Below are 15,938 nucleotides of genomic sequence, written 5' to 3'. Positions count from 1 at the left end.
ACTGTCATATTCATGTCATTTTCACTGTGTGCTGTACGTAAAGTGAGTGTTACCTTGGCTTTATTTGAAAAAACATGATTCCCAATGCACACAAACTTCCCAGAATACTGAGTGCCCTGTTGGTTACAGTTTACTTTTTAATTATATTTTTATCAAATATTTATTTGTGAAAAATACTTTGTCATCTAAAGTATAAGTATGTTTATTTTACAAATTTATTTTTGAATCCATTTTCAAATTTCTTAAATATTAATTAAAATAAATACAATTATATCGGCCACCCTGCTTTCCAAGATATTGGCATCGGCTGTCAAAAAACCAATATCGGTCGACCACTATACTATACTATACCGTGAAATAATAGTCATACCGTGAAACAGATTTTTGGTCATACCGCTATTGCTCTGTATAATGAGAGTTGTATGTCTGTGTTTTAGTGGCTGTTGTGTCTCCTCTTCATGCCCACTTTTCCACAGCTTTACACGCCCATTTCTCAAGTCTTTTTTTCAAATCTGAGGTGTGAGCAACCAGTGCGGAAAAGATTGTAAACACGTGTGTTTGTTTCAGGTATGATGAGTATTATTACTACGGGCCGCCGCATATGCATCCCCCGACGAGAGCAAGAGGACGAGGCGCTAGAGGTTATTCGTATCCCCACGACTATTACAGCTATGAAGATTATTACGATTACTACGGCTATGACTATCACAACTACAGAGGCGGTTACGACGACCCCTACTACGGCTACGATGACTTTCAAGCTCATGTCAGAGGAAGAGGCAACAGAGGAGTCCGGGGCCCCACGCTGTCCAGGGGCCGCGGCTCCACCGCTCCCAGGGGACGGGCCGGTTCAATTTGTCAGATGTGTTTTGCACTTTTTCTTTTTCTTTTTTTTACTCCTGTGTTTGAAGTGGCTTGGAGGAGCTTGATGCTGATGTATATTTTTGTGCTAACTACAATGTTGTTGTGGGAATGTCCATGCTAACCTAAAGCGCTTGGATTGGGATTGAGAACATCTGCGGGTTTTTGGTGTAACCGCCTCGCGTGGACAAGTCAGGCATTCCAGGAACGTGGTTCTTTTCAGAACTTGTCTTTTTAAGGGTCGGTTAACTACCTCAGTGAAGAGGATTCAACTACCCTGCCTGTACTGTAAATAGGGACGCGTCGAAGCATAGGAGCAGGGCTTGTTTCTTATTAAATATGCACAAGGGCAGCAGATATTCTTAATGTAATATAGTCAATCCGCTGCTGCTCTGACATTGCAAACAGTAAAACTGGGCATGCAAATGAAGCTCATGTGATGAGCTGGAACAAGCCCTGCTTTTATCCTCCTTTCAACTGAATTAGCGGCCTTGCTTCTTCAGATTATGTAGTTACTGGGTGTATGATTGTATGATAGTTTGGAATAAAATGTTACTTTTGTATTGGCTTAAACTTCACAAATGCATCCGCTGCATTTGCTAAGCCCTGCAGTGTCCTTTTTTCTGCCAACGCCGGGCGGTTCTCGCGAATGCCAGTCGAAGAGCAATGAATTGTGTAGTTTTTATAATCAATCATGACTTAAGACGAACAATCGATATTGGTGCTTGCCACTTTCCCTTGCCTGCGTTCGCAGGCGAGAGATGAACTGTTTTTTGAGGAAAAAGGGATACTGCAGCTTCAGTTTATATTCCATATATAGCAAGCAGGTGACCGAACCATTCAACCGGTTTTGTACACAGTTAACTCCCTCTCGATAAAGAGTGCTTCAACGTAAAAGACCTTGCTATGAAAGAAAGCTAGAGTGAGTTATAGTTCAATTTAACACTAATATCACACCAACTTAAAACGATGAACATGAAACATGTGCCAATGAAAAACAAAAGACTGGACGTTAGGTTTGCTGTCAACTGATGTCTTTATTTCGCCAAATGCAGACATACAAATCATGTTCAATTCAAGCATTTCAAACATATCGCAGAGGAGATTAAGCTCTGATTGAATCTCTCAGACCCCCAGGAGTTTCTTGGCCATATAGCCAGGCATACTGTAGAGGAACAGGGCCAGAATGGCAAGAAGCATCAGCGCCAACACAATTTTGATGACCAGCCACTTGTACTGTTTGCAGATGAGATGGTGGATTGCCTTTAGCGGGCTAAGGAACCACAGGAATGTAGTGTCGGGGCGGCTGGTGGGACAAAACAATTGAACAAGCTTTTAAAAATTGGGTTTTAAATAGTTGTGAACATGCACAAATTTAAAATGTGTGTCTCATTGATGACATGCAATTTTGGCAGGTTCAAGTGTGTAATGGTGCACATCAGTGCTCGTAGACTCGTGAAGTTTAGTCAACACTGCATTGTTCTACTTAAGAGATTCAACACTAGCATTATAAGATAGCTGTTTATTTTCTGCTTACAAATGGATGGTAAATGGGCCTGTTTATTGCGAAATATCGAAGGACGGTAATCCACGATTGGACTGGTTTTTAGAGAATAGGTGCACAAAATTTAGGATTTTCACGAACTGTTAATAAATAAAATGCATGCCGTTTTCTTTATTGATTTATTGGTAGCATCCAAAGCACACAATAACACATCGTTCAGTGAATAAATCTGAAAACCCTTTTGAATTGATATATAAAAAACAAACATTTTACATCAGCACTGGATATGCAGACAAACGTGACAGCTACGCGTTTAGATTTTGTTTGTTTTCTGAAACACAAAGAGCTAACGGCTATGACTGGACACAAGGTTCTCAACGATTAAAATGTGAAAAGCCAAAACTAGCATTTTCCAAAAGAACTGCTACACTCTCCTGTCAGCGTTTGATGATCATCAATGAGGGCTTTGCCGTTTAATAGTATGTTTATGGTCATCCTTCAGTTAAAACAGTAATGATTTTTAACACCGATGAAAAACAGTAAGTATGCATATGACTTCTGATCACAGGACACTTTTAAAGTAACCAAACGCTCTTCCAACAGGTGTTTCCTAGACTCACTGGTATAAACTCACCTACTTACCAGTATTTAATACTCTGCTTTACAAACAGGATGAATTAAATGAAATTGGCAGCTACTTCTCAAGGTTTCTGGGTAGAAAGTGAGGCAACAGTGTAAGCAGATTGATGTTTGGGGTTAAATACTGCATGCTTTAAGAGCTTTTGAGATAAATCATGTAATATGGGATCTGTAATCTGAAACCTAAAAGAATGATGATTCTAATTTTGTTTTAAAAAGTACATGTTAATATTAGGTGGAGTGTCATTCCTTTTCTGGGAGGTATTAATGAGAGATTTCTTTTAAACCAGGATATGCAAAGCCATATCTGCTTATTTTTAGGAAAGCTGGAAGCAGGAAAACAAGAAGCTACCATATATTTTCTAACAAGCACTCTTTCTAAAGTATTTATTTAAAAAAAATGGATGATAGAATGTTTTCTAAATAAATGTTAATTCAATTTTTTAAAGTGATTTATCGTGTTTAGTTCAACAAATGAAAGGTTTTTATATTTTAGTGAAAGTGGAAAATATGACTGAAGCACTGAAGGTAAGTGTTGCTCTTACTTTGGTTTCTCCAGAGGCTCTGGTTCATTGCGTCCTTCACCAACAGGACTCTTCTCGGCCTCCTCGCCTGTCAGCAGGTGAAGCTCTGCTTCTACTTTCCCCTTAAGAGATTAAAAAAAAACATGTTGAATTAAAAAAATGCTACAAGTGCACATTGATGGTTTAGGATGAGTATTCATTGTTTAAAAAAAAAAATCCTGTCATTTAGTTTGTAGGATTTTCTTTTTTCACTGAACAAAGTTATTTTGAAATATGTTTAAAGCACAGTTAAAAGTGAAAGATGCTTTTTACTACCAAGTCCCCAAAACAACAAAAAGGCATCATAAAAGTATGATTACAGTAGTCCATATGACTTGCAGGAGGCCACAGGATTGTCATGTTTTAGTTGTTCAGCGTATTATGTATCATGTGAGAGAGTTTGAATATGCAGAAGTGCAAGATTTGAAATTTAAATGCTTAGAAGGCAGCATTTTCAGTGAATCATTTCATTTTGGTTAGGAAGAACAGGCGATATTGGTAACACTGGTAGATGGTAACACTTTCGGTTAAGTTGATGTAGTTACACGTTAAATGTGATTCCTATAGTAATCGAGTAAATGATGAATATTTACAAATAACTCTAAACCAGACTAACCTTGTTCTAATTACATGTAGTTAAATAATTTTACTCTGCACTTATTTGTGTATTTACATTGTAGCAACATCACCTTAAAACAAAGTGTAACAGATTGCACATATAGCAATCGTAGTCATATTTAATGTTCTGCCAGCCGACAGCTGATTGGTACTGATGTGTTACACATCTGCCATTGAACTTGCACGCATTTAAATAGTCTTTGCGCTAGTGTTGCTGTGAGTGAGTTCACATCACTTTCTGTCAAACTCCCTCCTCCTCCCCAGCACCACCTGTCTAGATCTGCTTATGGGGGATTTATGTTTGTCTGTTTGTGCAGCCGCAGCTTAGATGCTCACGGCACATATTTGCATATATCTTTTGCTGGGTTCCTTTCACGCTACTTGACTGTTTCATGAAGTTGCTGTGGTTTGCACATTACACAACGGAACAAACTTTACACTATGCGATCATCGCTGGCTTGAACGAATACCGATTTGCCTCAGATTTTGGGCTTTTGTCAGCAATCTTAAGAAAACTGTTTGCGGCTGAAAATCAGGCACAAAATCATGTAGTGTATACCCGGCAGCATGGTAAGCAGATTTAGCCGTTTAGTCACACAGTTTCAGCACAGTGCCACCTAGTGGTCAGGAGATATGAAAAATATGCTTATAACTTCTGAATGGTTTGGCCAAAAATCACAAGACTGATCTCTTTCGGTTCAGTGCAGCATATGGATCGCAACAATACCCAGTTTTTTTAGGGTACTCAAAAGGTTTTGGGGCAGCGCCACCTTGTGGTCAAACATGATAATAATATATTATAATATTATGAACTGTATCTGAGGCTATATCTCTGCAAAGCTATGTGTGTGCCATTGTCACCTCACACTGAACACACCACATCACTTTGACAACAGCGCCACCTATTGTTGATCACTGCTCTGTTCACTGAAAACTCCTAATTTTGCCTCTGTTGTGCTTTTGAATTTTTTAGATTTTGAATGAGTTTTTATTTGTATATTTTATTTAATATAATTCGTTTTTGTTTTTAAAAAATACGTCTATATTTTTTTTATTTCAGTTTTAGTTATTGAAGTACATCGTCAAACTAAAAGAAAATGAGAAATTAGCGTATTTACGTGCAGGTTACTTACTGTAATTTCCAACTCGTCGTTTTCATCTCGTGCCACAAATGGCCACCAGCCTTTAATTCTCTTCTGTTTGAAGATGTTGACCATGGGCATGTCTTGCTCGTTAATCACCATGTCAATGGAGCACTGCTTCGCTGTCTTCGCACCGCGAGGAAATCGATTCAGGTCTAGTTCAATTGCACCTGAAACAAAAACCAAAAACACATGTGCCGGCATGAATGAAGGTCATTACGACTGAGCCTGAATGTACATTTAATCATACAAATCATAATAATAATCATAAAAGTACAACAGCACACCCAGGAAGTCGTCTGCAGAGAAGTGATCCGCATCCCACACTTGCAAATTCAGTCGGGCAGGAATTTTATACTCCGTCTCATCCCAAGAAAACATGGACTCTTTCTTTGACATGACGATTTTCTCTTCGGCCTGTAGGTAAAACTTTCTGTTCCGATGAAACCAAAGGAATTGGGTGAGGGTCCCGATATTCAATTATATTTTTGGTCTGAACAAATTAAGCAGATGTTATGCTGGTTTATTTACAGATTTGATTCACGCTGGGTCGGGTTTGAGTTTTGATGTTTCTTTCAAAAAGACACTTTTTAGAGTTATAGTTAAAAGAAGGTAATATACAGTATGATCTTACCGAAATAGAAAAACAGCTTTTTTCTTCATTTACTCTTTTTCCCCTGTGAAAATGTCATCGTCCTCCAGAACGACTTCGTCCGTGTTCCACACGATCACCCTGAGCTCAAATCTGTCAGTGACCAAAACAGATTTAGAAAATAAAATATTCATCTGCATTTTGCTAAAGAATTTCACCAAGTGCTTCCTACATTATATACAATGCTGTCTAATGTTGGTCCTTCAACCTTTGACTCTTTAAGAGTGATATGGGAAAAGGACTTAGGATCTAGTTTTAGTGATGAGGAGTGGCTGTTCAAATGTCTTCCCCAAAGGTGCTTCAATTTCGGTTCACGAACAAAACTATACATTATGCTCTTATCTAAGCCCAGCTCGCCTCCATAGAATATTCCCCAATTCCTCTCAGCTATGCTTTAAACGTAAGGCAGACACTGGCACGGTGATGCATGTATTTTGGGATTGTGATAAAATCAATATGTACTGGAAAGAGATTTTTTTACAAAATTATTCAAAAGATTATTGCAAAGATTTTTGTATTGTCCCCAAAGGTATACCTTCTAAATTGTAAAGCGGATCTGTGTCTTGACTGTGATAAAGAATTATCACACTATTATGACCAGCTGCTCAGATAGCTTCAGTCAGTATGTGAGCCTGGAGCACAAAAGCAGTGTTGAGTCACTGGGGGATATTTGTAGCAATAGCCAACAATACATTGTATGGGTCACAATTATACATTTTTCTTTTATGCCAAAAATATATGAGATATTTTGTAAATTTCCTACCGTAAATATATCAAAACTCAATTTTTGATTAGTAATATGCATTGCTAAGAACTTCATTTGAACAACTTTAAAGACGATTTTCTCAATATTTAGATTTTTTGGCACCCTCAGATTCCAGATTTTCAAATAGTTGTATCTCAGCCAAATATTGTCCTATCCTAACAAACCATACATCAATGGAAAGCTTATTTATCTCAATTTCGAAAAACTGACCCTTATTTTGTGGTCCAGGGTCACATATATGGATGAGTCAAGTAATGGGTTATACTGTATATATACAAATGATTTGAATGAAAAAGATCCCATACCCTCTAACAAATATGTCACTGGATTTTTCCCCTGTGAAAATGTCATCGTCCTCCAGAACGACTTCGTCTGTGTTCCACACGATCACCCTGAGCTCAAATCTGTCAGTGACCAAAACAGATTTAGAAAATAAAATATTCATCTGCATTTTGCTAAAGAATTTCACCTAGTGCTTCCTACTTCTTTGGCTTCCTTGGTGAAATATCGAGAGAAATATCTTCATGGAACATGATCTTTACTTAATATCCTAATGATTTTTGGCATAAAAGAGAAATGTATAATTGTGACCCATACAATGTATTGTTGGCTATTGCTACAAATATCCCCCAGCGACTCAACACTGCTTTTGTGCTCCAGGGACACTTTTTTAAGTGATTTATAAGATTTATTACAGTGCTATTTTGTTATCTAGTCATTAATATTCTGAATTGCATAAAAATGAGAAATGTCATTGGATAAATTTTGTATCTTGAAATAAAATAAACGTTAACCTGAATAAAAGCAAATATCAATACATTTCAGCTAGTTGCATAATTTTTCATTTTCCTTTTAATGTATCTTTATTTACTAGAATAATTAAAACAAAAACTGAAATAAAATTAATAAGAATTATAGAGAAATACAGTAATAAAAAACACAATCACTGAACAGAAATAAAACCTAATTCAGAATACTAATAAAAAACTATAATAGTATATCACACACAACATGAGTACTGGCAAGCACAGACTTTCTAATGTGTTTGATAGAAGTGAGTATTACACACATTGCGTAGCTGGAGGTGAGACCACAGGCTGGCCTGTGCTTGCTGTAGAAACGGTTCTCCAAGTCAATCTTTGTCTCCCCAATCAGGTCATCGGTTCCCACCAAATCCCAGTCGTAGATGGACACGGTGAGGGTGGAATCCATTGGGAGCGTCGCTTCAATATCAAAAGACCTGGGAGTTTGAAGTTTGCAGTTAATATGAATCGAGTGATGAAAGAGAACATCATAATCACTGTGTTAATGTACTGACTTTCCAAACAAAGGGTTGAGTTGTTTAGAGATGTAGTTCTCTTTGTCCTTGATCTCTGTCTTCCCGAGCTTGATGGCGATATATGGGTCGGCCTTCCCATTGATGTCTGCAGGATGCAGTTCTGTTGCCTGAGACAAAGCCACGCATTTGTTCAAATGGCCAAGCAGAAAAAACTCAACGTACTGCTCTAAGGTGTTTAGTACCACATACCCGGACCACATAGACTCGGACGAGGACGTTAACGGGGTCGTTGTGTGGGATGTTCTGGAACATGCCCATGTTGGAATCAAAGCCCGTTTCTCTGGACACCTCATCAAACACTGGGGCTTTGTAGATGCACAGGGATCCCTACAGTACACACAGCAAACACAACTAACTGTTGAATGTGTTTACTATATTTGTGGGCTACTCTTGGAGTCACATTATTGGTACAAACCTTACAAAAATTTACTCCAACATTTTTATCCACCTGGAAAAGACACCTGTTTCATAGAATGATGTTTATATTGTTGTCGATATAAACATCCATAAAACTGAAATCATCTCGGGCCAGATTCACAAAGACTTTTTTTTAGTTGTTCGTGATTTTCAAACAAATTTTGACCCAGTAAATTCATTTAACATTTTACATGTGTGACCCTGGAGCACAAAACCAGTCATAAGGGTCAATTTTTTGACATTTAGATTCATACATCATCTGAAATCTGAATAAATAAGCTTTCCACTGATTTATGGTTTGTTAGGATCGGACAATATTTGGCTGAGATACAACTATTTGAAAATCTGGAATCTGAGGGTGCAAAAAAATCTAAATATTGAGAAAATCATCTTTAAAGTTGTTCAAATGAAGTTCTTAGCAATGCATATTACTAATCAAACATTAAGTTTTGATATATTTACGGTAGGAAATTTACAAAATATCTTCAAGGAACATGATATTTACTTAATATCCTAATGATTTTTGGCATAAAAGAAAAAGCTATAATTTTGACTCATACAATGTATTGTTGGCTATTGCTACAAATATCCCCCAGCGACTTAAGACTTTGAATATTTAAGCCAAATTGGATTGAAGTTTTAACTTAAATTTACAATTGTGATTATCTCACAATTATAAGCAGAAAGAACCACAGAATTGCTGGATGTAAACTCACAATTCTGACTTTCTTGAAATTCTGACTTTCTCATAATTTGGACTTTTCTTTTTAAAAATTACCACTATAATATCTCACAATTTTGCATCTTTATCTCACAATTCTGACTTTTATCTCTGAATTTTGAGTTTCTTGCATTTTTTCCCACCCCATGGAATAAAAAATAAAAATGGTAATTGCATCTTTTTTTTTCTCACAATTCTGACTATGACTTTTTTCTCAGAATTCCAAGAAACAAAGTCTGAATTTTGAGATAAAAGTCATCATTACCTTTTTTTTTTTAATGTTCCCATAGTTTTGTCTTAAGACCAAGCTAGAAAAAAAGATAAAAACATTCTTAATGTCTAAATATTTCTTATCATTTGTATTCTAGTTTTAGTTATTTTAGTACTTTAAGTTAAACTAAAAGAAAATGTGAAATGCTGCATTGGCAACTAGCTGAAATAAAAGAAGTTTACAGTCTTTATATTTTATATTTCAGTTCATGTTTATTTTATTTCAAGGTACATTTCTTTTGGTTTTAGTTGTAATTTTAGCTTTAGTTAGCAATAATAACCCTGTTCCTAGGCACTATTTTTGTATGCAAAACAAAAAAGTCTTGATTAAAACAAGGTTTTTAAGATCAGGAGAAACAACAATTCAGTTGATTTGTTTAAACTTTGGATATTGTACATGTGTCTGAAATATTGACATATTACATGAAAAAAGACAATGGATTGAGTGGAAGTCAGGAGCCAGATTCATGAAGCATTCTTAAGAATATCATTCTTATTAACTGCTATTTTCTCATTCTTTTACTTAAGAAAATAAATAAAGATTTTTTTTGTATTCCCGTAATACTTAAATAAAACAGTAACTAATAAAAATGACAAAAACACAACAAATTTACTAAAACTTTACCTAAAATTAAAATGAAAACTAACTCTGAATATTAATAAAACCTATAATAGTATATCAACGACACTAAGCAACACAGCCGATGAATATGTTTTTGCAGAACTATATTTTTAGTTAATAATCAACAAGTGTTGCATACATGAGAACTCTTTCAATATGTATTACTGAAGTGAGAGCTCTAAACTAGAGCAGCTACTCTGATGGAGTATCAAATAAAACATTAGTTCTGATTAGATTTGGTCACTACATAATTCCCATATTTCCATTTGTGTTATTTCATAGTCCTGATGATGTTGCTATTAATCTAACATGTAGAAAACAGTAATAATAAAGCATGTCCAAATGTATGACTGGTTGAGTAGTACATGGAGAACCAGCAAGTCAGAAGCGAGAGAGCAATGAGTGGCAACAAACCTTGAATTTTCCAATGAGTCTGTCTTCATCAGCTGCATTCTGCTCGACGTTAGCATCATCCGAACACTTGCCCCGATAAAGGTTGAAAGTGTGAAGCCAATCTTCAAAGCTGTCAAACTGATATTCAAGCTCTCTGTTGAACATCTATGGAGAAAAACAAGATCTATTTTACATCCACGAGGCGTCCCGTACGCTCTCCAAAGAGACAAACGTTTCATCTAGGCCTTTCATTTTCAAATTGACTTTTGCTATTAAAAGAATAGTTCCAAAAATTACATCTTGTTTCTTTTGTTTCTTCATTGGAACAGATTTGGAGAAATGTAGCATTGCATCACTTGCTCACCGATGGATGCTCTGCAGTGAATGGGTGCCGTCAGAATGAGAGTCCAAACAGTCCAAACACACAGCTTTTGTCTTCTCCAGATGTTAACTGATGGACTGGAGTGCTGTGGATTATTGTGATGTTTTTATCAGCTGTTTGGACTCTCATTCTGACGGCACCCATTCACTTGCAGAGCATCCATTGCTGAGACACTGATGCGATGCTACATTTCCTAAACTCATCATATTAGCTGGGTGAGGACATTTACAGCAAATTTTCATTTTCAGGTGAACTATTCCTTTAAAGACCAAAGTACCTTCAACTCTTCGATTTTGTGCTTCTTCTTCTCTGGTGCTCCCTCCCCAGGCGTGGCTTTGTTCTTGTTCCCCTTTCCTCTCTTCTTCTTGCTCCCTTTCATATCAGAGGCATTAGGAACATATTTGGAAATCAGGGCAAAGAATCAAGGGTGTGCAAACTTCTGAACAGGGTTATTTATGTAATTTCAGTCAAATTGGAATTTTTTGGGTAGTACACTCTAAAAAATGCTGGGTAAAAAATGGACAAACCCAGCTATTGGGTTGTTTTGACCCAGCGATTGGGTTCAGAACAACCCAATAGCTGGGTTAGTCCATTTTTAACCCAGCATTTTTTAGAGTGTACTGCATAAAAAAATATATGAATTATAAAGACTGAAATTTTTCATGGAGATATACTGTTTTACATAATGAACTGTCTTATGCATTTAATTATATATCATATGCTAATATCAAAGTATTAACTTATACAAAGTCCCTTGAAAGGCAAGTCATTTCAGATTACAAATGCACTTGGGCAGCTATTTTTAGTCGTGCATGCATAACTCCTATCTGACTTAGCATGTGCATATTTTAAACAAGTTAAAAGTTATACAAATTTTTGTCAAACATATTGTTGACTCACCCTCTCCAGAGTCAAAATCTTCCTTTTCTTCAGCTTCTGCTTCCTGCGCTTTAATGATCTAAATCGTTCATAAATAGTACAATAAAATCTCAGTTCAAACAACTGAATCATGCATTTTCAAGGCGTCTTCTGTAAAAGGCATGTGAAATCATTTCACTCTTTTATAGCTCTTACCTCTTTCAGTGTTTCAATCGAGGCAAAGTATTTGGACCACCAGTCCAGCATGCTTTCATCCAGCTCCTCCTCTTCCACCTCTTCGCCCTTCTTCCGCTTCTTTTTCCCTTTCCCACCTTTCTCATCATCTGGCTGTCACAATGTTAAGGACACAGAATTCATTTTCACACATACAACTAATGCATTTATGAATGCCAAGGCACTGGACATAATAAGAGAGAAACCGATCTGATATCTGTCTACATACCATATCGACTTTAACCACAGCATCAGACGCCTGAAACAGATTCAGTAAAATGAACAAATTCAAACGTGTCCAAATGTTTGACTGATACAGTTAATAGACTTATTTCAAGTATTTTGTAGCGTTTCCTACTGAGTCGAGTTTGACCACTGTCTCGGTCTTCTTCACAGCTGGCTCTGGCTCTGTGTGGATCACAACCTCCTCTGTAGAGGAAAAAACGATGTTAGTTGTGCTTGGTAATAAGGAATATCAAAGGAAGATATGCACTACTGGTCAAACGTTTAGGAAAGAAGTCTCTTCTGCTCAGCAAAGCTGCTTTTATTTGATCAAAAATACAGTAAAAACAGTAATAGTGTGAAATATTATTACAATTTCAAACAGCTGTTTTCTATGTGAATATCTGTTAAAATGTAATTTATTAGCTGTATTTTCAGCATCATTACTCCAGTCTTCAGTGTCACATGATCCTTCAGAAATGTTATTAATTATTAGTGCTCAGTTATTAATAAAGGTTTTCACTATTATACATGTAAATGACAAAATACCAAAACAAAAACTAAATACCGGTCATGAATTAGAAGTACAAAACGAAGATTTATAAAGAAAAATGTTGGAGGATTTCAATGTAAGCCAAGAGGAGACTGGTTTTCCTTTGCTGTAAATGAAACTTGTTTCTTGCGAAACTAGCATATTCTCACCTACGCCTACGTCATCCACTGAACGCCACTCTCCCGTGAACGCGTGTACAACAGTTAGCAGAAGCTAGAGATTACGGTTGATAACGTTTTACATATGGATATTTTTCTAACACAAACACATCGCTTCGCTTCAGAAGGCTTTTATTAACCCTCTGGAGCCGTGTGGAGCACTTTTTATGATGGATGGATGCACTTTTTTGGGCTTCAAAATCTCAACACCCATTCACTGCCATTATAAAGCTTGGACGAGCCAGGACATTTTTAAATATAACTCCGATTGTATTCGTCTGAAAGTAGAAAGTCATACACACCTAGGATGGCTTGAGGGTGAGTAAATCATGGGCTAATTTTCATTTTAGGGTGAACTATCCCTTTAAATTGTAATCATATTTCACAATATTACTGTTTTTACTGTATTTTTAATCAAATAAATGCAGCCTTGCTGAGCAGAAGAGACTTCTTTCAAAACCTTAAAAACGTAATCATTCCCAACTTTCAATGGGTGGTATGTATTCAGTAGTGAAATATGGACATTTTGAGTGTATTATAGTTTGCATCTGTCCTGCAATCCGAATTCTGGATTGTAGTGAATTGCACAAGTTATTAAATCTAAAGGTTCAAATATTTTTTCCATTTCAATTCATAAAAAAAATTTATTATGACTATTATTATTGCTATTATATAATTGCTCTTAGATGAAGGCTACATCTTTGCCATGAGACAATCATTTAAGCTTATCAACTGAAGATGCATGTTTGACAGCTGTTTTCTCTGGATACACACCCATGGCAGACCAGTTACTGACACTTTTGTCCGATGGCCTGTAAATGAATTTGCGTAGAGATGTGACAGCATTAGAGCCGACTAGTGTGTAACGACCAAACGCCCGGCAGTCCACCACGCGGATGTTCAGAGGAGGATGGAGGAGCTCGTTCTCAGGCAGGTCCTGGTGAAAAATCATGAACATTTTCCAATGTCTGTAGTACAATCAACATCAATTTGAAAATGTCTCATACTTTCTGAGATATAAATGTGCAAAAGCCTCACCACTTCAAACCACTTCACCAGAGTGCTGAAGTTGGGGTTTTTCTTGTAGTTCTGAATTAGCACTGACTGAATGCTTTTCCCTGCACACTCGATGTCCACGCGGGGGCGGTCTACTTGAGCCAGATTCACTCGCTTCAAGTCCCTCAGGCCCCAGAAGAGAACCTGCATGAATGTTTTGTTAATTTAATGTGATGCAAAGTTTTTTATATATATATATATAATAGCTGTACAGGGGTGAACTCTGGCATACAGGGGCATCATGCTCCTAGTATTGTTGATGGGGCACCAGTGACAGTTCTGGCTGTGAGTCATGATATTTAGTCTAGTACAATTTCGAAGTATGCATTAGGGCTGGGTTAAAATCCTGATATCATATACATTTTTATAATAAACCAAGCAAACCTGCATCAGTTCAGGCTACCACATATTCGATAGCTTATAGAAACAAATGAATTTAAACCATCAGCATGGACATCCATTGCTGCACTCATCTTTGTATCTGGAAACACATTTAGTGAATAAGAAGCTGTTCTCTATAGTCTTTCAGAGCAATGTGCCGCACAGTTTCCCTAGTCCACACAGAGTTTGACATTTTTACAAAAACCTGACATTAAAATGTATATATAACGCCTATCTCATTTAACGCTAAAACTCTTTAGTTGTGTTGCATTGACAAATAAATATTTAATAAAAATTTGAACTAATTTCGACAACTTTGGGGCGTTGTTAAATTGTTACTTATCAAATATAAAAATATGATATTTTTATTAAAAATATTTATTTTTGTTTTTAGAAGTTCCATTTATTTGACACAAATGGAGGTTGAATAGGCAAGACACCTGTGATTACATATTTATTTATTATTATTAATTCTTTTTTTTGGTCAGAAGTGTGCTCTCTTATGATAACTGCACACCTCTCTGCAATACCATTTTAAAATGTACAAGAAATGTGAAAATAATATTAAAAAGCATTGGGTGAGGGGATTACCATTTTGGTTCCCCACAGAACCTTTCAGTCAACAGTTCTTATAACAACCATTTTTTTCTTAGTGTGAAGAACATTTTAATAATCTGAAGAGCCTTTTTCCACTATAAAGAACCTTTTGTGAAATGGAGATGTCCATGGATGTTAAAGGATCTTCATGACATTATTGCTGGCAATAAAGAACCACGATTTTTAAGATTGTAGGTCAGATTCTGGGTCGGCCCTGTAGCTGTTCTACTAAGTGCAACTCACCTCAATTCGGTATTTACTCAAGACAGGTCTTATGCCAATAGGAACAGGCAGGATTGGACCACGATCGATATCTGAAGGTCCATCTATTGGGGGCAGGTCGGCCTTTCCAGCTGGTCCAATCTGAATGATTTCCACAATACAGAAGTATATATACATGCACAAACACAGACTAAGATTTAAACAGTTTCTTGTTCCTGTCAGATGCACCTGCAGCAGCTCAAAGGCCGCCAGCATTTCTCCTGCAGTGCCGTTTCCCCGGTAGATCTGGTAGTACTCCAGTTGAGGAGGGAAGCGTGGCGGCCCATAATGCTCATCTGATATCTTGGTTATAGGTTTAGCGAATGTCCTACCCATGAAATCGGCTTTTCCCTTGAGAAGTAGAATGAGATTAACCACATTTATGGAGGTGAAAGCATGAAAAGCAGAAGGAAATTAATAATTCGAAGGATATCAGCACTCACGACAGTGTCCTGATCATAGATCTCGATGACGATTATAGGAGGATCATCTCTCAGTTCACCAGCCTCACCATAGAGCTCCACGTTATCAAACACCAGCAGCTGATCCCATGTAGGACACAACGTCTCATTCAGGACCTGAGAGGAAATAATCAGCTTATTACGCCTTCCTTCTAACTTCTTTATGCAGTAGGTTTGGTGTGGATATCTCAAACAGCTCAAGCAGTAAAGCAGCACCAAACAACGTTTTCTCAGTAAATATTTTAGTTCAAGCCCATCGAGTGCTATT

The 15,938-nt window shown here is 36.8% G+C and overlaps 2 protein-coding genes across 2 annotated transcripts in view; one reads left to right on the top strand and one right to left on the bottom strand.

Moving 5' to 3' along the window:
• Positions 1–1,626, top strand: part of LOC107589785 (heterogeneous nuclear ribonucleoprotein Q-like) — an 18,196-nt gene extending 16,570 nt beyond the window's left edge. Inside the window, exons 9-10 of the mRNA XM_016278314.1 lie at positions 568–857; positions 1,616–1,626. Coding sequence (XP_016133800.1) covers positions 568–857; positions 1,616–1,626 — 301 coding nt within the window. The remainder of the gene's footprint in view (positions 1–567; positions 858–1,615) is intronic.
• Positions 1,627–1,973: 347 nt separating this feature from the next.
• The window catches only part of LOC107589784 (otoferlin), a 32,103-nt gene continuing 18,138 nt past the window's right edge, over positions 1,974–15,938 (bottom strand). Inside the window, exons 20-40 of the mRNA XM_016278313.1 lie at positions 15,653–15,787; positions 15,399–15,560; positions 15,192–15,311; positions 13,953–14,114; positions 13,689–13,851; positions 12,340–12,410; positions 12,211–12,240; positions 11,964–12,095; positions 11,790–11,847; positions 11,167–11,261; positions 10,529–10,672; positions 8,274–8,411; positions 8,064–8,191; positions 7,813–7,985; positions 7,229–7,265; positions 7,051–7,149; positions 5,995–6,072; positions 5,615–5,760; positions 5,319–5,497; positions 3,550–3,650; positions 1,974–2,167 (exon numbers count right to left, since the gene is read on the bottom strand). Of these exons, the coding sequence (XP_016133799.1) occupies positions 1,987–2,167; positions 3,550–3,650; positions 5,319–5,497; positions 5,615–5,760; positions 5,995–6,072; positions 7,051–7,149; positions 7,229–7,265; positions 7,813–7,985; positions 8,064–8,191; positions 8,274–8,411; positions 10,529–10,672; positions 11,167–11,261; positions 11,790–11,847; positions 11,964–12,095; positions 12,211–12,240; positions 12,340–12,410; positions 13,689–13,851; positions 13,953–14,114; positions 15,192–15,311; positions 15,399–15,560; positions 15,653–15,787 (2,532 nt within the window). The 3' untranslated portion in view covers positions 1,974–1,986. The remainder of the gene's footprint in view (positions 2,168–3,549; positions 3,651–5,318; positions 5,498–5,614; positions 5,761–5,994; positions 6,073–7,050; positions 7,150–7,228; positions 7,266–7,812; positions 7,986–8,063; positions 8,192–8,273; positions 8,412–10,528; positions 10,673–11,166; positions 11,262–11,789; positions 11,848–11,963; positions 12,096–12,210; positions 12,241–12,339; positions 12,411–13,688; positions 13,852–13,952; positions 14,115–15,191; positions 15,312–15,398; positions 15,561–15,652; positions 15,788–15,938) is intronic.

The sequence above is a fragment of the Sinocyclocheilus grahami genome, unplaced genomic scaffold (assembly GCF_001515645.1).
Source record: "Sinocyclocheilus grahami isolate Dianchi unplaced genomic scaffold, SAMN03320097.WGS_v1.1 scaffold120.1, whole genome shotgun sequence".
In the NCBI taxonomy this organism is placed as follows: Eukaryota; Metazoa; Chordata; class Actinopteri; order Cypriniformes; family Cyprinidae; genus Sinocyclocheilus; species Sinocyclocheilus grahami.
This window is presented reverse-complemented; position numbering and strand designations above follow the sequence as displayed.